At 47.9% G+C, this 21,677-nt stretch overlaps 3 protein-coding genes across 6 annotated transcripts; 1 reads left to right on the forward strand and 2 right to left on the reverse strand.

The window, feature by feature from the left end:
- Positions 1 to 649: 649 nt before the first annotated feature.
- On the reverse strand, positions 650 to 5,032 carry LOC129598170 (sulfhydryl oxidase 1-like). 2 transcript variants are annotated; one of them, XM_055495940.1, is made up of 4 exons: positions 3,815 to 5,032; positions 2,947 to 3,377; positions 1,829 to 2,332; positions 650 to 1,087 (listed from the first exon to the last, which is right to left on the reverse strand). In XM_055495940.1, the coding sequence occupies exons 1-4, from the start codon at positions 4,572 to 4,574 to the stop codon at positions 1,073 to 1,075; spliced, it is 1,710 nt and encodes a 569-aa protein (XP_055351915.1). In that variant the 5' UTR covers positions 4,575 to 5,032; the 3' UTR covers positions 650 to 1,072. The 2 variants fall into 2 exon arrangements, with proteins under 2 accessions (XP_055351915.1, XP_055351914.1); XM_055495939.1 differs by having other exon boundaries at positions 650 to 1,271.
- Positions 5,033 to 5,223: 191 nt separating this feature from the next.
- Positions 5,224 to 9,551, reverse strand: LOC129598171 (uncharacterized). Of its 2 annotated transcripts, none has more exons than XM_055495943.1 (5): positions 8,957 to 9,551; positions 7,766 to 8,822; positions 6,548 to 7,288; positions 6,201 to 6,418; positions 5,224 to 5,867 (listed from the first exon to the last, which is right to left on the reverse strand). In XM_055495943.1, exons 2-4 carry the CDS (start codon positions 8,665 to 8,667, stop codon positions 6,286 to 6,288), a joined length of 1,776 nt encoding a protein of 591 aa, XP_055351918.1. In that variant the 5' UTR covers positions 8,668 to 8,822; positions 8,957 to 9,551; the 3' UTR covers positions 5,224 to 5,867; positions 6,201 to 6,285. The 2 variants fall into 2 exon arrangements, with proteins under 2 accessions (XP_055351918.1, XP_055351916.1); XM_055495941.1 differs by having other exon boundaries at positions 6,115 to 6,418.
- A 286-nt stretch (positions 9,552 to 9,837) lies between these two features.
- LOC129598168 (ER degradation-enhancing alpha-mannosidase-like protein 3) lies at positions 9,838 to 15,632 on the forward strand. Of its 2 annotated transcripts, none has more exons than XM_055495937.1 (7): positions 9,838 to 11,043; positions 11,446 to 11,861; positions 12,149 to 12,225; positions 12,359 to 12,571; positions 12,923 to 13,385; positions 14,050 to 14,409; positions 15,019 to 15,632. In XM_055495937.1, the coding sequence occupies exons 1-7, from the start codon at positions 10,356 to 10,358 to the stop codon at positions 15,346 to 15,348; spliced, it is 2,547 nt and encodes an 848-aa protein (XP_055351912.1). In that variant the 5' UTR covers positions 9,838 to 10,355; the 3' UTR covers positions 15,349 to 15,632. The 2 variants fall into 2 exon arrangements, with proteins under 2 accessions (XP_055351912.1, XP_055351913.1); XM_055495938.1 differs by having other exon boundaries at positions 12,923 to 13,271.
- The last annotated feature ends 6,045 nt before the right edge of the window (positions 15,633 to 21,677 follow it).

Consider the following 21,677-nt stretch of genomic DNA (forward strand, 5'->3'; position numbering starts at 1 on the left):
CGTTCGAGATTCACTGACCGTGGAGCGGTGGCACTAAGAAATTCGTGAACAAGATTGGAAGCTGCCTGATTTCTGCAACTGGCCAGAAACGCGCCAAAGATTTTTTCCGGCAGCGCTTGTCTATACAGACAGAGCGCGGGAATGCGAAATTGGTAATGGGCACGATTCCCGAGCAAGACAGTACAGAGGAATTTTCTTGTTGTGATTGGTGTGTATCTGTCGCGGATGATTGTTTCATTGTTTTCCGTTGTTTTATTTCACTGTGTGCATTTATTGAAGAGAACGAGAGTGTTTAAGAAGTCACATAGAAAACTGTATTTCATTTGCTTGAGATTTTAGCTGTGAAGTAGCGTGTCCCAATTTAACTTACTTTATGGAATTTTCATGGCTATTGTTTAATAAAGATCGCAAACTGTAATTACACAACTACTAATCAACAATTGACAGACAACGTTCATCTGACGTAATGGTCAGCGCTGGTCAGCTGCGTGCGCAGCCGCCATGAACCAGCCAGTTAGTTAGCCATGTGGGCTAACCTTTCTGACAGCTCTTGTTCTAATCTCAAGAAAATAAAAGGATCGATAGGCCACGCTTTTGCTCGTAGCGGTACAATACATCGCGACGGGTTGGTTGCGAATTACTGCCAGTGCAGACTGCAGAGCCGCACAGCAGCAAAGTTTATTATCAGTTGGAAAAAGCGGCGGAAAACCGAGTTGTTTTCCTCATCATCTTGACAACAACTTCCACTGCTCATATATAAAAAAGCACAGTCATTCAAATTCAGAATGCCATCAAAGCTGGGTCATTCCGGGTCAAAAATAAAACAGATGTCACATTACAGTAAGTAACTGGACTCACAATGCCAACAACGAGTGGAGACCAGGAATAAAACACGTTTGGAAGAACCGTTCTAACACAGCGAGTATAAAAAGCCAAACAGGAATAAAAAGTTAATCAGAACCTGAGGAGAAGGAGACGGCGTATCACATCCACTTGACGCGGGCGGCGGAGCGGCCGCCGCTGAAATCCGGCCAGGACAGTCCGAGCGCGCGACCGCGTCGCCGCCAACTAGTCAGCTGCCGGTAGCCTACAACACCCAACGCCACCATCAGCACCAGCGCCACCAAGGCGGCGCGCTGCAGCCGCGGCGGCCACGAGGACGCCGCCGCGGAGGATGACTCGTCCGCGGTCCGCGCGCGCTCCATCTCCGCCAGCACCGCCTGCCGGTGACGCGGCACGCGCACCAACACCGCCGCGCTCGTCCCGCTCGCCTACGCATATTGCATGTTCTTCGTGGAAAAGGATACGTGAGAGTGGTCGTTTATCAGCCCGTCCAGCATTTGTGCACGCAGAAATATAGCAGGATTTATTGAAAAATTCCCCTTTTTAATTTAACAGGACTTTTTAACGAAATCGCAAATTTATATAAATTGTAGAATATATTTCAAGTAAAAAATAACCAAAATTAAATATGCCCTTACGTATCTAAAGATTCTAAAATTAATTAAAAGTCAAATACAAATAAAATAATAACACGAATTCAAATAAAGTCAATAAAAATCAAAATAAAATATTTAATAAAAATTTTAAATACAAATAAATTCAGTACAGAATCAAGTTAGTAAAAATCCGAATAAAATATTCATTAAAAAATTTAAATACAAATAAATTCAGTACAAAATCAAGTTAGTAAAAATCCGAATAAAACATTTAATAAAAAACCTAAAATACAAGTAAATTCTGAAATAAATCCTGATTTTCAGCTGAAATAAATTTACGTGCTAGAACGCTGGGCGGGCCTCGCTGAGAAATCGAACAGTCGACCCACCTGCGCCTCCGCGTTGCCGTGGACGGCGTAGAAGGCGCGCAGGAACTGCAGGACTTCATCTTCGCGCCACTGCCCGTCGGCGTCCCGACAGCCCGGGCACAGCGTGGCCGGCGGGAACTGCTGTTTGGGATAGTTGTCGTCCTCGGTGACATCCCCGGCCAACCGCTTGTTGACGCCGTTGTGCACCCGCCACAACCACAACACGGCGTTGCGCGGCGAGAGCACTTCCGTCTGGGACGACAGGGCGTTGGCCTCGCGCATGAAGTTGTCGCGGCACTCGCTGCAGGAGAAGAAGCGCCCCACCAGCCCGAAGATTCCCCGTAACACGCCCGATTCCTTCGCCAGGGCGTTGGCCTCGGCGTTCTCCCGGTTCTTCTCGTAATAGCGCAGCGTTAACGTGTGAAAGAGCTGCCATAAGGCGCAGGGATACCCGCGTTTGCCTGATTGCGAGCCTTGACAGTTGGCCCACTGCAACGGCGCGTGCTCCACATCCAGACCGGTCTCCTAAAATTAACGTTACAATTATCATTTCCAGAGTTTCACATTTCAGGCTTCGAATTAAATCAAAATCAAACCGGGATTCCGTGAAACGGTTGGAAATAAAAACCAATATTGCTTAAATTATTACATAAAATTGTTTCAATGGACAGACTTATCATATGACATGCACGTTAATTAAATAAAATGCAACAATAAATGCTAAAACCAGCGATAGGTCAATGCATTTTTATACTATGCATTTCTTTCATTTACTATTTTTGTTTACAGCATTGCAGGATTTCGAAAATAAATTTTAAAATTCATTTTTTAAATGTCCAGTTTTAATCAGCTTCGCATCAACTTCCTCTCAAAATATTTTTCAAAAAAACCGGGCTCTGAGAATTAAAAATTTTTGAATATAAAATACAGAATTTATTTTCTCAAATTATTATTTAAATTATTATTTCTCAAAATTACTATTTAAATAGTTTTCACCGAATAAACTGATGGAATTCAATGCCGATCAAATAAAGAAAAATATTCTGAAAAATTTTTAGGAAAATCTTTTCCAGTTGAAATTTCCTTTCATTTCAAATATTTCCGAAACGTCCCAAAACTGTTCTGAACTGACAGTCTACCTTTAATAAATTAATAATACTGGCGGCTTCCGTTTGGTCCGTGGACTGCAGGGTCTGCCTGAGTTTCTGGACGGCGTTGTAGACGGGCGAGGGGAAGGGGATGAGGTCGTCGAGGAGGCCGGTGAAGAGGTGCAGCGCCGCCAGATCGGCGCCGGCGATGTGGCTGTGCGAGTTGATCTCCATGGAGAAGAGGTAGACCAGGGCCGAGTGCAGGTCCGTCATGTTCAACGGACGCAACGGCGCCGCGATATGCGGTTTGGCCGGGGCGTCTTTGGAGGTGGTACCTGCCGGCGTAGGGCGGGCGGTGGCCTGGGCGTAGGGGACGGGGGTGCGGGCTAAGGCCGGCAGGTTCTGGCTGGCGGCCAGCCGGTCGTCTTCCGCGAAGATGGCCGCGACGTAGTCGTGCACTTTCGGGTCTTTTACGGCAAATTCTACACGCACAAATTATCAAGATATTTAATGCCATATTTTTCTCATGAAACTGAATTTTATTACTAACTTTACAGATTTAAAAATAGATAATGTATAAACCCATAAAAATCATAATAAATAATCCTCTAAAATGTGGCTGTAAATTAACGACAACCAAAATTCAAAAATGGATTTAATAATCTGAATTGTTAAAAACAATATTTCCGAAATTTAATCAGCCCTTTAAATGTAATATTTTAATTTTTAATTAAGGCTTTAATTTCAGAAATTAACTGACGCTTAGCGAATTTGATACAAATACCTCTTAAACTTTTTTAAGGCTCACAAATAACGAGATGAGTTTTAAAACAACCACTTAATTTGAGAATAAATCGGTATACGGATTTAATAGAAAATAAAATAATGGCAAAAAATTGTAGAATAAACTGCAACTTACGGTGTTTCTTTTTCTCGCCGCTTTTGCTGATAAACCACAGCCCGTTGGCGCTCTGCCCGCTGTCCAGAGACGCGACCAGCGCGGCGTTGACGCTCGTGGCCCGCCTCACCGCCAACTGCGGCGTCTGCCCCAGCACACTCAACACCACGTCCTTCCCCTGGTCCTCCCCGGCCGCCTCCACCACCAGCGCCATCTGCGTCTCCTTCACACCCTCCCACTGGGCGTCCAGCGCCCCCGGGGGCAGTGCCGCGCACTCCGCCGGGAAGCCCGTCTTCTCCACGTAGTCCAGGATCCCGTGGTACGTCCCGGCCTCCGTGTGCGGCCCCACGTAGGCCTCCCCCCGGGGCGGTCCATCCCGGGGGGTGTGGGGCGGCAGGAAGTGCATGGTGGGGAAGGACTGCACGTTGTAGTGGTTGCAGAGGGGGGCGTGGTCGCGCAGGGCGCAGTCCATCACCGCCAGGCGGAGGTGGCGCGTCCAGGCCAGGGTGTGGTTGGCCAGGGACTTGAAGGTGGGGGCGAAGCGCTGGCAGTGGCCGCACCACGAGTTGTAGAACTGCACGAACCAGATGAGGGGGCCCGTGGCGGGGGCGGCCCCCTCGGCGTCCGGGGGGAAGAGGGTCTGGTTGAAGGAGGCGGCGGTGAGGACGGCGATGCCGACGTCCGTGGTCTGGTTGTATAAGGACGGCGGGGGCTGGTCCACCACGGGGGCGGCGTGGGTTAGGGGGAGGGCCAGGCAGAGGACTGCGAGCAGCAGCGCCATTCTGCTGACTGCTGCAGTCTGTCGAGGAGATCTCCTGCGATGCTCCGTCACGACTCACGAGCTGCTTCTGGCTACATGCTCCGCTCGACAAACCCCGGAGTCTCACTCACACCCTCATACAGATTTCGACATGTCGGTGGTACAATATAAATGGAGATTTCGCCAGCCGCCAGCTCAAAAAACCGCAGCAAACCGTAAACGCTAAGATCGTGAACGACAGACAGATGCTCTACAATCAAGCGGTGTGGCAGCGTGTGCTGATAATCCACTAACAGGAACTTTTTCCCTATATACAAATACCATTCAGTATAAATAATACATAAAATAAACAGTAAAATTAATAAACTGTTGAGCATCCAGAGAAAATTAAGGAGAACTTCGTACTTGCAGACTGCAGTTTAAAACTTGCGTTTTACTGAAGTGGCGAGACCAGGAAAGTGATGACAACGAATTATTTTCAAGAAAGAGAGAACAGAGAGACTCATCGTTTTCTTTCTCTGTCCGTAGTCTAGTGTCAATACGCGTACGTAATACTGGCACACGTACGTACAGTAGTACGATCTGCCCACCAAATACAGCGAAACGGCGACTACCCGGCAGTCGGCAGTTACAGTACCTAGTGCAAAGTTTGCAAACACAGTCACTGCCGCGTGCCTACGCTTGACAACACGGAAGCGGGATGCTAGCCAGGTTTCTGAATATGGCACAAGATCAGCGTTTCAACTCAACCCCTTTGGGTCTTCAGTTGCAGTTTTCAGCATACGATGGTATATGCACCGATTACAGATCGAGACTGGCTGCCTGGAACAACAACGGCTTTTTACGCCTGCAGATGCGGTATTATGCGGTCCGTGCGCTGGACAACAACTCGGACTAGACCGCGCCGCAGCTACTGCGGTCTGGAGGGATCAGCATCACCATCGCCAAAAACTTCGCCAAAGCAATGATAACGCATAAATACCACAATTAAGTACACCAAAACAACGCCCACTGCATGCGTTTAGAGATTCTTCATAAAAACATTAATAATTCAAGCCGATCCAAGTAAACATTCGTTACATGGCAGCACAGCTAGCGCGGAAACAGCTAGTATTCCCTAGTAAGTAATGAAAGTCAAGAGTATGTATGCTGCGCAATAGCGTGGGAAGCATGGCCTCGGGCGGAAAGACGTCATGGCGCGGAACAGGCCACGCAGAATGGTCATGGCGCGGAAGAGGCGCACGGCCCGCTCGACCGGCAAATGGACGTCGAAGGGGCGCAGGTTGTCCAGCGACTGGCAGGCCTCCTCGAAATCTGCAAAAAAATGATAATTATGAGCATACGTATTTGCAACTTCTAAGTTCAACAATTTCGAATTACAAATAAACTGCACTAAATAAAGACGTTGAAGTTTTGAACTTTAAAAGAAAACCCGCTCAGTCGCTCACTGGATGGTAAAATATTTTTATTTACAAATAAACGTTCTATAATTTAAAATTTAGATTTTAATTTTAGCGTACTTATAAAAAACAGTTAAACTTTTTTACCTCACTACACTAACCTGCTCAATACTGTAACATTCTCTGTGTAGTGTCTGTAACATTCTCTGTGACTAACTGCTTATGGTTGGCTCGCGACAGTGATTACTTTGGCTGGAAGTTGAGAACTACGTCCATCCGTTATCTGAGTGGGTGGCCATTGTCTTGGCCAGATGCCGATCAACGCTGTGGGTCTACAGCAACATCGGCTCACTGCTGCACCGGCACCACAAGGAGTCCAGAGCGAAGACGGTTAAACGGGTCAGCTGCGGCAGCGGGGTGTTGGGGAAATCAGCGTGCTGCCATACGGGACCGCCCGGCTCGGTGCTGCAACACAAAACCGGCGAATGAGCTTGTACATACGCCGGTGACCTTTCATATTGTAATCTCGGGATGTCGGTAGTGGTACCGCTTGGCGCACACGGGCATAGTTAAACGGAATGTACTGGTACTTACGCGGTGAGCAGATGACGGAGAAAGTGCCAGTAGGTGTCGCGGGTGCGCCAATACTCGTACATATCCGTGGCCATCCGCCGCATCTCCGCTGGCGGCTCCGGGAGGGCGGTCTCCATGGCCGTCCGCATGCTGGCCAGAAGGCTGACGGCATCCTGGCGGCAGTCCAGGCGCAGGAAGGGCAGGGCGACGGATAGCGGCGGGGCTGTGTTGGGGCTGCGTTCGCTATAGGGGCTTCCTTCGCGACGGCGAAAGGGCCGCAGCCACTCCCACGGGCGGACGGCGTCCTTCTGGACGTAGTCCACCACAATCACCTGACCGCTGCTGCTGCACACATCCATCAACGGCGACAAGTGGTTGAGCGGGAAGAAGGCCGGGTGGTCGGCAGTGGCCCCGCTAAGCCGGGACCACGTAGCCGGCAGATCGTGGCTGACGACGCAGCGGTGATAGATGATGCGCTGCAGGCCGGCTGGCAGTTGCCGCATCCTGATCACCTGTCGCATGACGGTTAAATCAACAGCACCATAGCTATAGGCACTGCTTCCCAGCGAAAAGTCAGCCGGACGCCACCGGCGCAGCACCAGCGTCCGCACGTCACGGCTCAGCCCGTGGTATAACAGTCGGCCGAGACGGTGCATTTCGTCCGACTTGTTGGCACTGCGCACACGCAGGCCGAAATCCACGATGAAATGCCGGCGTAGCCAGAGGTTGCGAGCAGCCAGATCGGTCCACGCTCGACTGACCCTGCAGATTGCAATTAATGTAAATTTATCACGTCACGTGTGGTTAGTTGCGAACAGACCTGGGCAGTCAATTTTAACTATTTAACTAAACGCGAGTTATTTTCGAGTATATCGAGTTATAACTTAACTCTTTAGCGCAACACGCTCAGAAGAAAACTTAACTCTAACTTAACTCTGAGAAAAATACTATATATTGTCTATGGTAGCGTAACTCAAGGTGTAACTCGAAACTCGGTTTTCCTGCATAAATAACTTAACTGTTAGCGCAACTCGCACGCATCCTGTAACTCTTAACTCTAACTGTGGGTCAATTTTCTCTAACTGCCCAGGTCTGGTTGCGACTTTGCGCCGTGGTGCACTGATACTGCCTACGCAAATCTAACGACGTAGCCAGGGCTCGACTCCCCCATCGCTGCATTTTTCGGCCGTTTCTCCGTTTCCGTCGAATGGCGCCCTGCAGAAACTATCATTATCTTACCGTTGCAGTCTGGTGCGAGTGACAACATCCAACAGCTCCAGTAGATTCTCTATGATTTCCAGCGGCAGACCAGCCAAACCGCTGCCGACGTCGTTATGAGAAACGGCATCGCCATTGGGACAGCCATACCATGGTACGGCATTATCGTTAGCCAATACCCCTTTCTGCAAGCAGTGTCGGACGCATTCCGACAGCAACTCCACACTCCAGATGCAGGCTTCCTCCTGCCGCTGCCAAATGATGAACTTGACGGAATCGCGGCCCAAGCGCATGTAATACCGCAATTCATCCGTGATCGGCCGCCGCATCGAGGGGGCGCTGACGGCACGACACTGCGCGGCGTACAGAGCGCGCTTCATCTCGAACTGCAGCCGGTTCTCATCGATGCAGTTGATGTGCGCCACGTCCACCGCCGCGGTCGTATAGGCAGCGTAGACGCCCTCGTGCGGCGACGCCGGCGGCTGCAACACCGTCCGGCGGGGCGGCCGCTCGACGGCAATCTGCAGCGGATGCAGCAGGTGGCGCGGACCGGCGGCCGTTGTCTGCACGCAGCACATTAAGGGGCCGGTGTGACACACGGCCACGACGTCGGCGCGCTGGAAGAGCAGCGGCGCCGTCGGATCGGCGCGTCTCGCCGCCAGCACCGTGGAGAAGTCGTCGTACGTTTCCGAGGGCAGGGCGTGCGGGAAGACCTGGCGGGCGGGGAGCCAGGCGGCCGGCACAGAGGCACAGTGGAAATTGACGAAGATTTGCTGCTGGTCGTCGGCAATGTCCTCGATGAAGCCCAGGTACCAGGCCTTTTTTTGCCTGACCATGACGGTGTTGCCGCTGCTGACACTGCGGCCGCAGCGCCGGTACGGCCACGGTTCGAGGCCCACTTGATACTCGAATTCGGCATCCATGCTGCCGGCAATTGAAGATGCCTAGCCGATACTGTAGAAGTACTCGTATAAATTATGTAGCGCTGCCGCCGCCAAATTATGCAACACTTCTTCCAACCCGCTTTGCTAGACGGTGCTACTGAAGCCACAACAGCCGCACAAACGCCGGCACATATCTGCAAGGCCGAGTGATACTTTTAGAAAGTGTTTTTGAGATTTCGGGAACACATTACTAGGAAGATACACCGTGGCGACAAGGCAGTAAATGTTACTTAGTTAGTGGAAAAAAGGACAGTTGCGTTTTACTTACCTCGAAGGGATTGCTGAGATGGAGCTTCACATCGCGTTTTTGTTTTCAAAACTTCACTTGTACACCGCGTTTTAAGAACATTTAAAGAAACAAGAGTTCATTAAACATTTCCGCTCTCTCAAAGGTGGAGCTTGTGCCACTATGCCAGCCACCGACGGTCGGCAGCGTGTTAGCAACGCGACTGATGTTGCATTCAGTGGCTGATGCGCACAACAACAGGACTCAATAACAGAACAGTCCCTTCTTGTCTATCCTTCAACAGCACTGCCACACCAAGTTAAACATGGCCAAAAATAAAAGCACAATGCACGAACTTTTCAGCATCTTGAAACGACAATCCATCACGAATAAAAAAAGTTATGACTCTCTGTGGTTTCTCCTAAAACAGACTAGCAGTTTTAGGCAACGGCTCTTCGCACGGTTATGCACGAGAAATCTCAGCTTTTCTTCCATCGTGCGGTACCAAAAATTTAAAATATCCTGTTAATCAACTATCTATTGTATCGTGTGTACGGCAATTGCTCCACCATGATCATTGATTTGTTAAATCAATAAACAAAACTTACAGCTGTCAGAAGTCTCAGAATAGGGGAAAAGGTTTTCCAGGACAAACTACTTACTCTACTCTACGTATTAGTACAAACTACAACGTAACGCAGTACGTATTTAATACGTAGAAGTACGTGCCACGTACGTACGATCATCAGCTAAAACGGGTAGACGAAAGGGCGACCACCCGACACATGGCGGCTAAAATGTGTACTCGCACCTCAACTACACCGGATATACGTCATGCTGCGCAGTGCGATCGACAGAACGGAAGTGCAGTGCGTGCGCCGTGCGTACAGATTTCAGGCTTGAATACGTCACACGATCAACTTTTCCGTTTCGAGTTTTCCAACCAGTTTTCAGTGGCAGCTTATTTTTCAATTTTATTCATAAAATCTTTATGTATGAATTATTAACCAATACGTAATAAGTACATTAAGTAATACTGTAGTATCCAGAAGCCATATTTTATTCGTCATCCATTGCTAATAAGTGCCAGCCATGCGCGAGTAGCTGCAGAAATCGCGATAACTCATACAGGCCATACTGCCAACCAGCATCTAATGGACCAACTGAGTCAACTCGCCAACGTGTCTTGACTGTCTTCCCCTTGATTCTATCCTTCAGGATTTGTAGTACTGCCATTATACATCCCATACTGGAATAATGGATGGACGGATGTGTGCCACGTTGTTGATGGTCAGGATTTGAACGGCTGACGAGTTCTGCAGCCACGTCGTACTCTGCTCCAAACCTGCTGAAACGTGTTTTCTGCATCAGTGCAGCCTGATATCAAATCCACAACTGCGCCATCGCGGATCCCCTGGGGTGCTCCCCCTCGCGCCAGACTATGCTGGTGCCGTGGTGGGCCCGGCCGACAGCATGCCTCGCCGTGTGCGCCTCCCTCCTCCCCCTCCTCCTCCTCCTCCCCCCGGCCGCCCCCACCCCGGGGGCGACCGCCTCCTCCCCGGCCATGTCCCGTCGCCACAAAGCCGCCCTCCGCCAGCAAGTCAAGGACATGTTCCTGCACGCCTACCACGCCTACCTCACCCACGCCTACCCCGCCGACGAACTGCAGCCCCTGTCCTGTCGGGGGCGCTTCCGCAGTCACGGCTCAGGCCGGGGCGATGTCGACGACGCGTTAGGCAACTTCTCCATGACGCTGGTGGACAGTCTGGACTCGCTGGTGCTGCTGGGGGAGTTGGGGGAGTTTGAGCGCGCGGTGCGCCTGGTCATTGAGGAGGTGCGGCTGGACGCCGACATCGTCGTCAGCGTCTTCGAGACGAATATCAGGATGCTGGGCGGGTTGATTAGCGCGCATGTGTTGGCGGAGGAGCTGCGGGAGAAGCGGCGCGGGATGGGGTGGTATGGCGGGCAGTTGTTGGAGATGGCGCGGCAGTTGGGCTATCAGCTGCTGGAGGCCTTCCGCTCCACCACCGGGATGCCCTATCCCCGCGTCAACCTGCGGCACGGGCTGAAACACGGACTGCACGAGCAGCGGCACACGTGCAGCGCCTGCGCCGGCACCATGATCCTCGGTAGGAATTTCTCACGTTCAAATAATTTGAGAAAATCTGTTGAATAAAATTAAAGAAATTAGAATTATTTAAATAAAAATTATTATTAATGGATTGGTAGTAAAGAAAATTATTTAAATAAAAGTTAAACGAATTAACCGAGAAAACTTTCCAACAATCTGGCAAAAACAGGAACAGAATTTTTTACTAGAAAATTAATTTATTTCCTTTTTTTGGTTAATGTCACAGTTGTTGGGGTTACCCAAGGAAATTAACCAGTGTCCTGATAAGATTCGAAGGATAATTTTTAACCCCATTCAATTAAACCAAAAAGTGTAAAATTAATTGGCAAAATAAAAAAATATCAAATTGTTGATTGCCTGGTTTGACGAGAATAATACTAATATTATTTCGGGTATATAGAATTCGCGGCGTTGAGTCGGCTGACGGGGGATCCGGTGTTCGAGACGAAGAGCCGGCAGGCCATGGACTACCTGTGGCACGCGCGGCACAGCGCCTCCAGCCTGCTGGGCCACATCATCGACGTGCACAGCGGCGACTGGATCCGGCGCGAGAGCGGCATCGGCGCCGGCTCCGACTCCTACTACGAGTACGTGCTGAAGGCCTACATCCTGCTGGGCGACGACACCTACCTCCACCGCTTCCACCAGCACTACGCCGCCCTCCTCAAGTACGTGTTGCGCGGCGCCAACATGCTGGACGTGCACATGCACCAGCCCTCCGCCACCTCCAAGCCCTACCTCGACGCCCTCATCGCCTTCTTCCCCGGCCTGCAGGTCCTCTACGGGGACATCGAGCCCGCCAAGATCTCCTACCAGGTCAGCGCAAAATAATTCTTAAGTAATATTATTCAGTCTGTATTGTTTATTTTTTAATAGTTAAATCCATAAATATTCACAAATAAACACTGCGGAATAACTAAGAAATAAGCTGTATATTTCGTATTTATTTCTAGCATGAACAAGAATTTCGTAAGAAATAAATGAGACATTAATTAGAACCAACAAGGAAAAAAATATGACATAAACAGTAAGTATGAAATAAATAAATGAGAAATAAATAGTAAATAACAGGGATAATCAGGGTATCTGCTTTGCATGTATAGACACTGCACAAAGTCGTCGATCGCTACAAGTTCCTACCGGAAGCCTTCACCGCCGAGCCGGAGCTGCGCATTTATTGGTACGATTTTTGCTGCTTTCTTATTTACTAATATTTATTGGCATGGTATTTATTTATTGACTAATATCATGTGTTTGTTTCTGTAATAATAATAGATAATTTTTGAATGATTGATGGTCGTTGTGCGGCGCAGGTCGGAGAGTTATCTCCGTCCGGAATTCATCGAGTCGACGTACTTTTTGTACACGGCCACGAAGGACCCCTTCTACCTGCACGTGGGCGAACGGCTGATCCACAGTCTGGAGGAGCACGCGCGCGTCGACTGCGGCTACGCGGCGCTGAAGGACACCCGCTCCGGCCAGCAGGACGACCGCATGGACTCCTTCTTCCTCGCCGAGACCCTCAAGTACGCCTCCTGCCTCGCCAACTCCCCTTAAAAAATTAATCCAAAAATAACTAACTTTTAACGACCTGATTAAATTTTTGAATTAGAAAAACCAAATTAATCCTTTTATTTTTCGAATATTTTGTAATTTAATTTTTAAAGATTTTTAATTTTTTAAAAATTGTTTCTAAAATAACGTCACGTCGTTTGCGGCAATAATTAGCTTTAACGAATTAATTAAGTTTTTGAAATAAAAAAATTGAATTGAATTTATTTATTTTTCTTATTTATTTGTGTATTTTAATTTTTAAAAATGTTTTAATTTGTTAGAAATTGTTTTAAAATAATGTCGCTCATTGGCGGCCGTTGCAGGTACCTGTACCTGCTGTTCAGCGAGGACGCCGACCTCCCGGTGGACCTGCACGCCTACATCTTCACGACGGAGGCCCACCTGCTCCCCCTACACCTCTCCCGCAAGAACGTCACCTTCCACCCGCCGCAGTTACTGGACGAGCACCCGCCGGACGCCAGCCACTCCTGCCCGAACCAGCGCCGCGACCCGGCGACCCTCTTCGCGCAGGCGCTGCAGGGCCCGCCCACCGTGGCGGTGGACACCTCCCCGCGGGAGGACGCCCACCCCGACCAGTGCCCCAGCGGTCCGCCGTCGGCGCGGCGGCAGCGGGTGCGCGTGGGCGAGATCGACTGGGAGAACGACGAACATGTGAGTGACGAGGGTGTGCATCGTCGGCGGCGCTATCTCTTTAACAGCCTGACGGGCCACGAGCTCGAGCTCATCCTGCCGGTCGTCCTGGTGACCCTCTTTATCTGCTCACAGGTGAACAGACGCTTTTTTTTGACACAAAGCAGTCACCAGTCAGGCTCCCGCTAACCAGCCGCGCCGCCTAACGAAACACGCCCTTCTCCCCTTTTTTTTCGCTCAGCAGTAGGGTTAAAATGAAAAATTATTTTTTTTAAAAATATTGCAGAATTTTTGAAGAAATTTAGACGAAGAATTGATTAAATTCAATACCCATGGAATTAATATTTCGTATTTATTTGAGACAGTTATTATTTATTTTTTCTGCTTCTTTTTTCATTCGTTTTTTTATTTTCAAGTTTTATTTCAGTTTAAATTACTATCAATCCAAATGGTTTTCAAAATCACTCAAAGCTTCGACAACTGGAAACGATCTGTGATAAAAAAATAATTTTTATAGTATTATGCATCGTTAAACTTTAAACAGAAAAATATCTCGGAAATAAATTCAGGCAATTTGATTGTATTATTTTAAATGCCACTTCATTTTTAAATCAATCTCACTTGAAACAAACCGAAAGACCCGCCTGAAATGTGGCTTGAATTGCAACCCTAGTGGGCAGTATGTCGGCTGTGCACGGCACTGCTTTTCCGCGTCGAATGGGCTCCAGCTTGTGTAGTGTCCGCCAGCGCACCGGAAGTTGCTGCATCCCGTTGATCTAACGTGTGTTGTGTGTGGCAGATGATGATCCTGGCGGAGATGGGGATTTCATTGATCCGCCGGCCGGACGGGTCCCTGCTGATCGCCCAGGACGCCAGCCAGGCGCGCAGCGTCAGCCAGGCCAGCGAGGGCGTCCTCCTCATGCAGGACATGCTCCACGCCTCCAAGCAGCCGCCCCCCGGCGGCGCCGCTGTGCCCACCGCCCGCGTCCACGCCAGCTCCGTCGCCGGGAATTTCAGCTTGACGCTGCCCGCCTCGCCGGCGCAGTTCGGCCCGGCGCTGGCCGCCCATCCGCCCGGGAGTGTCGTGGGGACGCTGGGGTTCGCTCAGCCGGCCGACGGGTGCTTCAGCCGCGATGACGACGACGAGGAGGTCAATCAGGTGGGTAACCAACTTGGAAAAATACTCCGCTACTCGTACGGTTTGCGATTTCCTTTTCACAGCTTTTTTACGCCCAGATCATTCCGAATTCAGAAATTCAGTTTATCGTTGCTTGAATTTTGAAATGAACACCTAGTGTTTAACAATTATTATAGTTGGTAGTTATGTTTTTATAACTTTAAGGATTAATGTTATTCCATGTTTTAAACTTAATATGTATATTTTTATTTAAAAATATGTTCATTAATTTTTATTCTGTTCTTGTTAATTACGTATATTTCGAAGTACTGAATCTGAAAGAAAAGAAAAACGCGGGATACTAACTTTATCATAGATAATAATATGAAAAGTGAATCTCAGTGAAAAATTGTTTTCATTGTTACGACAAGCTGAAGCGAAATGGTTTTTGTAGCCATATCTAAGAAAATAATATTTGAATTATAAATTCTATCATAAATTGGATTCCATTTTTACATAAATTTCTTTATCCCCTCGTTCATTCTAATGTCAATGGAGTTAATGTTTAATTACAATGATCTGAGAAACATGAGGATTTGCTTGTTTTCTGGTGGGTGATCGTAATACAACGGTGGATGTGTGTGTTGGCAGACGGCCGCGGTGGTGAACGGAGAGATCGGCGGCGTCCGCGACGCCATCGCCGTGGTGCGTCGCGGCGGCTGCATGTTCGTGGAGAAGGCGCGCAATGTGCAGGCGGCCGGGGCGCGCGCCTTGCTGGTGGTGGACAACAAGAGCGGCAGCGCCTACGCGCCCGGCCACGCCTTCGCCATGTCGGGCGACCAGGGCGGGGGCCACGGCGACAGCGGCACCACGCGGCAGGGCGTGGACATCCCCTGCGTCTTCCTGGCCGATGTCGAGGCCAAACAGCTCATCGCCGCCGCCGACACCTACCGCGACCTGCAGGTCGCGCTCTCCACGTGACGCAGGACGAATGCTGATTGGACTGATGCCGCCTTGCTGCTTGATTTGTGATACGTTGATTTGAGAAAGAGAGTCTACTTGCCGTTTTTATACTGTTGCCGGGCGCGGGGATTGTTTGATTTACTATCGCGTTTTTCATCTGGCGCAAGTTCTCCGTCGATAAATTATGTGCCCGCGTCAATAATAGTGATCTGATATCGGTCGTCATTTCTTCAATCGGATCGGCTTAGCGCACAAAACAAATTATTATTATTGTTATTACGGCACAAGACCAGACAACCGCACAGACACTTCGAGTCTGGCCGAACGAAAATAATTTCTGCTGATAGAAACGTTTAGGATAGATCAAGAGATTTGAGTAGAAATTTAAAAGCAGGTACAGATACAGAACTGGCTTCAAGAATTTTAGGGTTAACAGCAAGAATTTCATAGACTGTAACGCAGGCGCAATTTGTTCGAAATAGCGAAATACAAATCTGAGACTCCACGGCCATAACCCACGGCCCTCCCATGTCCCACGGCCATAACCCTTTTCAGAGGGGACGTATGTAACGTCGGGAAATTTCGCTGTCTGATCGACAAAAGACAAGAAAGACCAGAATTCGCCTCCAAGAGTTTGAACTAGAAAAAAACATTGATCAACCAGTTTTCCCAGGTCGATCATTTTCAACCACTCACTTTCAAAAGTCAACCGTTTCCGCATTTAAATACATCCACATTAATTTTTATATACAGTATGTACATGAGAAGTGCTTTCATTCTCGCGGCCGACGTTGCTTCGCTCTTGGTGGTGACCTTTGCATCAATTCGGACTTCGGGTAGCCCAGTTCCGGAGATTGTAAGTGCGGCCTGCGGTTGCGGAAAATAAATATCCTCGACAGGTATTCGTTCAGGGAAAACCCGTCCTGATTCGCGGGACACAAATTGACTAAGTAAACAATTTATTATCAGAAAAAAACTGTGCGCGGAACATGTCCATCGTCCAGTGCATTGTGCGCATAAGGTTTAATGGTTTAACGTCCGCACGCATTCAGGGCAGGAGCCCAAATTGCCCCATTCGAGGCAACAGACACTCACAACAGCAACAATTCTCCAGAATACACAGCATTTCGGATCAGGCTTTAAACAAGAATACAGCAGCGTGCTTATTTAAATACCACAATTCAGGACACCCGTCTTCGCGTCCATGGCAAGGCTTATGACGACGAACACACATTCGTCCCGTTCCGTGCACAGGAGAACTGACAACAGTCCCACTAGCGCAGGAATGCCCGATTCCATCGAAATGTTTGACCTTTCATCGGAACTTCGGGGGGCAATGTACGTGGCAGTGTGCGTGCCCGCATTGGGCTGCAGCTTGTTGAGGCGTTAATGTCAGTGGCCATGCTAACTTCCTGATCAGACCGCAATCTGCTAGCTCGATTTGGAGATAGCGGATTTCGGCCTGATCGGGCAGTATAGTCGGAACTGGGAAATATCCGCTCAATATGCCATCTGCTCTACTACGCTTGATGTTCTGGCACTTTAGGTCACACCGTCACACTGTGACTTAAAAGCCAAAACGTCATGCGCTTAGAACGGGAATCCATTGCAGGTTAGGTGTAGAGCGAATCTGATTACAAATTCGGAATCACCGAATTTTTCTGATCTAGAAAATCAGTGGAGAGCCCAAAATATCCAGTGGTTCCATTCCCCCTTACACGGCTACCTTGCCACCCGTTCACGAGGCGGCTGCCGTGTCGCGGAGGGTAAACTTTGTTTATCAAAGGGTAAGGCGTCGCTTTAGTTTCTCCAAAAAAACTATTACTACTCGTAGATTCGGAATCAGATTCGGAATCAGCGCATTATTCTGTTATAGAAACACAGTCTCGTCTTTGAAAACAGAATTGTCGTCCCAAAGGGGCATTTGTTACCGCCACCTCGGGCGGTCGCAATATTCTCAAAGAGGGGAAATGCACTTTCCCACTTTTAAAACTGTTTCCTGGACAAATCTACCACACGGATTCCGCTTCTGGTACTTATAAAAGAATTCTAAATTAATGTGCTTTGTCACTGAATTATGACGCTTGGCGCCCGAACGCCCTGCGGACGCCAAATTCGCCTTCGGGGGCGACAAATTTTTTTCCAAAGACCGGACTACGTTTCTATAACAGAAAAATGCGCTGATTCCGAATCTGATAATAGGTTTTTAGATTTTAACTGAGCTATAACAGTGAAGGGAATATGCCCTGACGCTGGCGTGCAAGCCAAGCGACTGAGGCTGCACATGCGTGAGATGATCAAACATCGAATGCAAAAGAACAAAATATCAGAAATCACATCCGCGTTTACACAACGCAACAGAACACAATGGGAAAGATAGAGAACAAATGACAAGCTGTACCTCGCTTTATTCTACCGACGAGCTAGTACGCACTATTGTGCCCGAAGATTGCCCCGACGAGCGGTCTGACGTTGAGCTGTGCTGGGAAGAACGTACAGGAAAGAGTGCACCTGCGATGGAAGACCGGAGCAACCAACGCTTGTGATCGGATATGCTGACTGCCGGGAAACTGGAAGCTTTAAAAGAGAGCGCCGACGTTATTGCCTCTGCTCGTCTGTTGGCTGCCTCTGCTAAGGATGCCAGTGCCTGGTTGTTTGCATTGCCGGTCGCCAGCCTTGGCACACTGCTGGACGATGCCGGTCTGCGGATCGCTGTTGCTTTGCGGATGGGGGCGCCTATTTGTAAAGAGCATAAATGTCGGTGTGGTGAAATGGTTGATACATGCGGCTTGCATGGATTGTCGTGCGTCAAAAGCCAAGGAAGGTTCAGGAGGCATGCGAGTCTGAATAGCGTGATTCAGCGTAGCCTGGGATCAGCAAAGGTGCCGTCAATCTTGGAGCCTCCCGGACTGTGCAGACTGGACGGGAAGCGGCCAGACGGCTTATCACTCTTCCCATGGAGAAATGGCCTCCCTCTGATATGGGATGTAACAGTTTGTGACACATTCGCTACTTCGTATATAGCTGGCTGTTCAGAAGCAGCGGGATCGGCTGCTGAAGACGCGGAAGTGCGGAAGCGGAACCTATATTCCGAACTCACTGATCGGCATTTTTTCCAGCCAGTGGCACTCGAAACTATTTGAAGCTGTAGCGAAAGTACCCACCAGTTCATCAATGAAGTCGGCCGGCGTATCAAAGAACAAACGGGAGAAGCGCGCGCTGTTCATTATTTGTGGCAACGTATAAGTGTGGAAATTCAGCGCGGAAACGCGGCTTCTGTCCTGGGGACGGTCGGGTGTTCTCGAGAGTTAGAAGAGTTATTTTTCTTGTTCTGATTATTGGGTATTTAAAGTTTTAACGAAAAAAAAAAAATTACAAAGTTATTATATTGATTGCTGATGGCTGGTTAACAACCGAATAATTACCATTCTTCCTTGGAACGTAAAATTTTAGCTGTACGTACGCAGTAGTAGAGCACACACTCTATACGCCATCCCTACAACAGAGCACACATCCAATATGGCGCATACACTGGAATTCAAAATGACTTTACGCCAATAAAATTTGAAATAGATCCTTATTTATCGACTATCGTTAGGTTCTTATTAGGTTCTTTTCTTATGTTTTCTTCTTATTAGGTTTTGCAATTGCAAATCTTGTTCTTATAAGGTTCATCTAGTCACACAAGTGCCAAAACATATAATTATATCAGTTCCGAAGGAATATTATACTGTACATTATTATACTGTAAACTTACTTTGGCAAAACAACATGATTCATGGTTAATCATAGAAGAGCTATGTTCATCATAATTCATGGAGTCATGGTCCATGAGTCCATGAGGATCATAGTTCTTCCTGCTGTCCACTGTCCAGTGTGAATCCCGCGACAACTGCATGCATCATGCCGGTGTAGACTCCAAGATATCTCACTCATTTGAATGCTGCTTAAGAAGAGGCCATAATCAGTATTAGCAATGGTGCTGGATAAACGACGCCTCGCTGTTTGAAATATGTAACGGTCGACCGTTGGATATCTGGCCCAGCATAAAGCAGAAGCATCTGACTGTTCTCCCTACTTTGGGCGTTAACAACAATCTACTTTGGGCCAAGACTCCAGGATTTTGGCATTGCCCAGAATGTGCACGCGCCACGTAGCATCGTTTTCCATCTGCTGCGTTTTACACGACGCTGGTGCCTCCATCCATGCTGCGGTGCGCCACTGCGACTCTCATCGAGGAGGAGGAGCTTGTCAGTCCATCGAAGACGACCGTTGCCATCGGCTTTGGAGTGGGCGGAATTGTTCAGTCAGCTTTTAAGTACTTACCATAGTGAAAAGATATATATACTGCTTTTCAGTGAACCTACTTTTCACAGCAGCCGAATAACTTGAATCCTTATGTAAATAAATGACCACGACCAAATCTAGTTTTATGAGGGTGCCAAAATTAACACACACATTCATACCGTAAGCCGGTAAGCGATGCACATACGGTTAGCGCACATTCAACTTGCAAGCGATGCGTTGCACAGACCGCTAGCGATAGTCGGTGCCAGTTCACATAACCATTGGTACGTAGCTTATTAGGCATACATAGTTAATAATAATTAGTATATAATAATCGTCCGTAATTACGTAACCATGTAAAGTTAACGCATACAAATATACAAAATATTCTCGATATTATTAAAAAATAAGTATTCAAAACAGTAGGTATTTAATTGAGCTCCACTGATAAGTGCCGGTAAACAGCAAGCACGCATCCAAATCACAACATTGCATCCAACTTCCAAATCGCTCCCAATCACGATAACGCAGCCGGCCGCTGTGGAAGGTAGGAATTTGGTACTGCGCCGGGAGCGGTGGAAGCAGGAGCATAGTACTGCCGCCGGCCGCGACGGAACGTAGAAATGAGGTACGGCACCGTACAGCGGTGGAAGTAGGAATATAGTGCTGCCGCCGGTCGCGGCAAAAGTAAGAATACAGATTACAGTACCGGAAGCAGGAATGTAGTACTGCACCGGCAGCGGCGCGAATGAGAATACAGATTACAGCACCGACAGCGGAGGAAGTAATGATGCAAAAGTATAAAACTTCAAGCCATGATTTCTACAGTTATCCAGTTTACCTTGTTCGTTATGCCAGATCCGACGATGCTTTTTGCACTTGCCGCCAACTTTTGCTAAACTCAAACATGAACCTGTCGTGCATAATTTCCGGAACCGTTTGCCATCATAAATGTGGCGAATATTATTGTTGGACTCCATAGTTAATTTAAAATGTGGTAAAACAACAGACGATGAACTGCCATAATGAATTGTTTATGTCAGTCCAAAAGGCTCAATAAATCCAGATTACAACAATCAAATGTCGGGCTATCACGTAATACAAAGTTAAACAAACTCAGTGTTAACTGTAACTATAACAGACATCAAACCATGGAATGAAAAGTGTTTTATGGAGGCTGATTTAACTTTGGTTCACTACTCATCAAAACACCGTTAACAGAAAGCGTGTTACATAACGTTTCACGATCTACTGAATTTCTGAAGTTGTGCAGAGTGCAGACTTTGTAATTAGAGTTGAAGGATAATGGCCAAGAATTTTCTTTTCAGCGATAACAATTAATAGGCTACTTCCAGAAAGCAAAGCACAATCAGGTACTTAATACTTATTAACATTGCACACTGTCTGCGATCAGAAGTAAGAGCGCTGCTCTCTTGACTGACAGAGGATTCAGGCTATTATTTGGCACCCGACTCAACTAGACTGGGTGAAGGTCTGCTAATGAGATTTTTAAGGGATAGAGAGAATGTGTACAGGAGTCGACTGGGTCTGGTACTTACTATACTTCACTAATCACTTTTTATGCCCCTTTGTGATGAGCAGGTCGGCTTGCTTCTTCTTGCGGCGCCAAAATGTTGTCTTATTGTCAATTACGTAAAAATTTGTTTTAATCATTTTGGTGAAACGGTCTACCAACGATCTTGTACTGTACCAACCAACACGACAACAATGGCTGACTACAAAATATGATTTAGGTCCTTCAGTTCTGATGTGACCAGTGTGCCCAACGCTTGGGCAGATATGAGTTATGAAATGTGAATCACCATGAGATAAGAAGAAGACCACAGATTGGATATTAAAATATGATACATATCGGCAACACATGCCCCCTTTAAGGCAAACATGCCCAAAGATAAATCTAGTCTAGAGTAGATGTACCGTGTGGCATCGTTGACTTATCCATTCAGTCTAGCATTGCCAAGTTGTTTTGTACGTATGGAAATTTGTGGCATTATTACCAACACCAGTGTAAACAAATTTACCAACAATTTCGTTCAACT

The sequence above is a fragment of the Paramacrobiotus metropolitanus genome, unplaced genomic scaffold, assembly GCF_019649055.1.
Source record: "Paramacrobiotus metropolitanus isolate TYO unplaced genomic scaffold, Prichtersi_v1.0 Parri_scaffold0000116, whole genome shotgun sequence".
NCBI lineage: Eukaryota > Metazoa > Tardigrada > Eutardigrada > Parachela > Macrobiotidae > Paramacrobiotus > Paramacrobiotus metropolitanus.

Excerpts from the sequence above, each read along its gene's own strand:
- LOC129598170 (XM_055495939.1), bottom strand. The coding sequence starts at position 4,574 with ATGGCGCTGCTGCTCGCAGTCCTCTGCCTGGCCCTCCCCCTAACCCAC. Across the intron at positions 2,333-2,946 it reads GTATTATTAATTTATTAAAG|GAGACCGGTCTGGATGTGGA; the intron begins GTAGACTGTCAG and ends CGTTAATTTTAG. Across the intron at positions 1,272-1,828 it reads ACGGCAACGCGGAGGCGCAG|GCGAGCGGGACGAGCGCGGC; the intron begins GTGGGTCGACTG and ends CAATATGCGTAG.
- LOC129598171 (XM_055495943.1), bottom strand. The coding sequence starts at position 8,667 with ATGGATGCCGAATTCGAGTATCAAGTGGGCCTCGAACCGTGGCCGTAC. Across the intron at positions 7,289-7,765 it reads ACTCGCACCAGACTGCAACG|GGTCAGTCGAGCGTGGACCG; the intron begins GTAAGATAATGA and ends TGCAATCTGCAG. Across the intron at positions 6,419-6,547 it reads CTCCGTCATCTGCTCACCGC|CACCGAGCCGGGCGGTCCCG; the intron begins GTAAGTACCAGT and ends TTTGTGTTGCAG.
- LOC129598168 (XM_055495937.1), top strand. The coding sequence starts at position 10,356 with ATGCTGGTGCCGTGGTGGGCCCGGCCGACAGCATGCCTCGCCGTGTGC. Across the intron at positions 12,572-12,922 it reads TTCCTCGCCGAGACCCTCAA|GTACCTGTACCTGCTGTTCA; the intron begins GTACGCCTCCTG and ends CGGCCGTTGCAG. Across the intron at positions 14,410-15,018 it reads ACGACGAGGAGGTCAATCAG|ACGGCCGCGGTGGTGAACGG; the intron begins GTGGGTAACCAA and ends GTGTGTTGGCAG.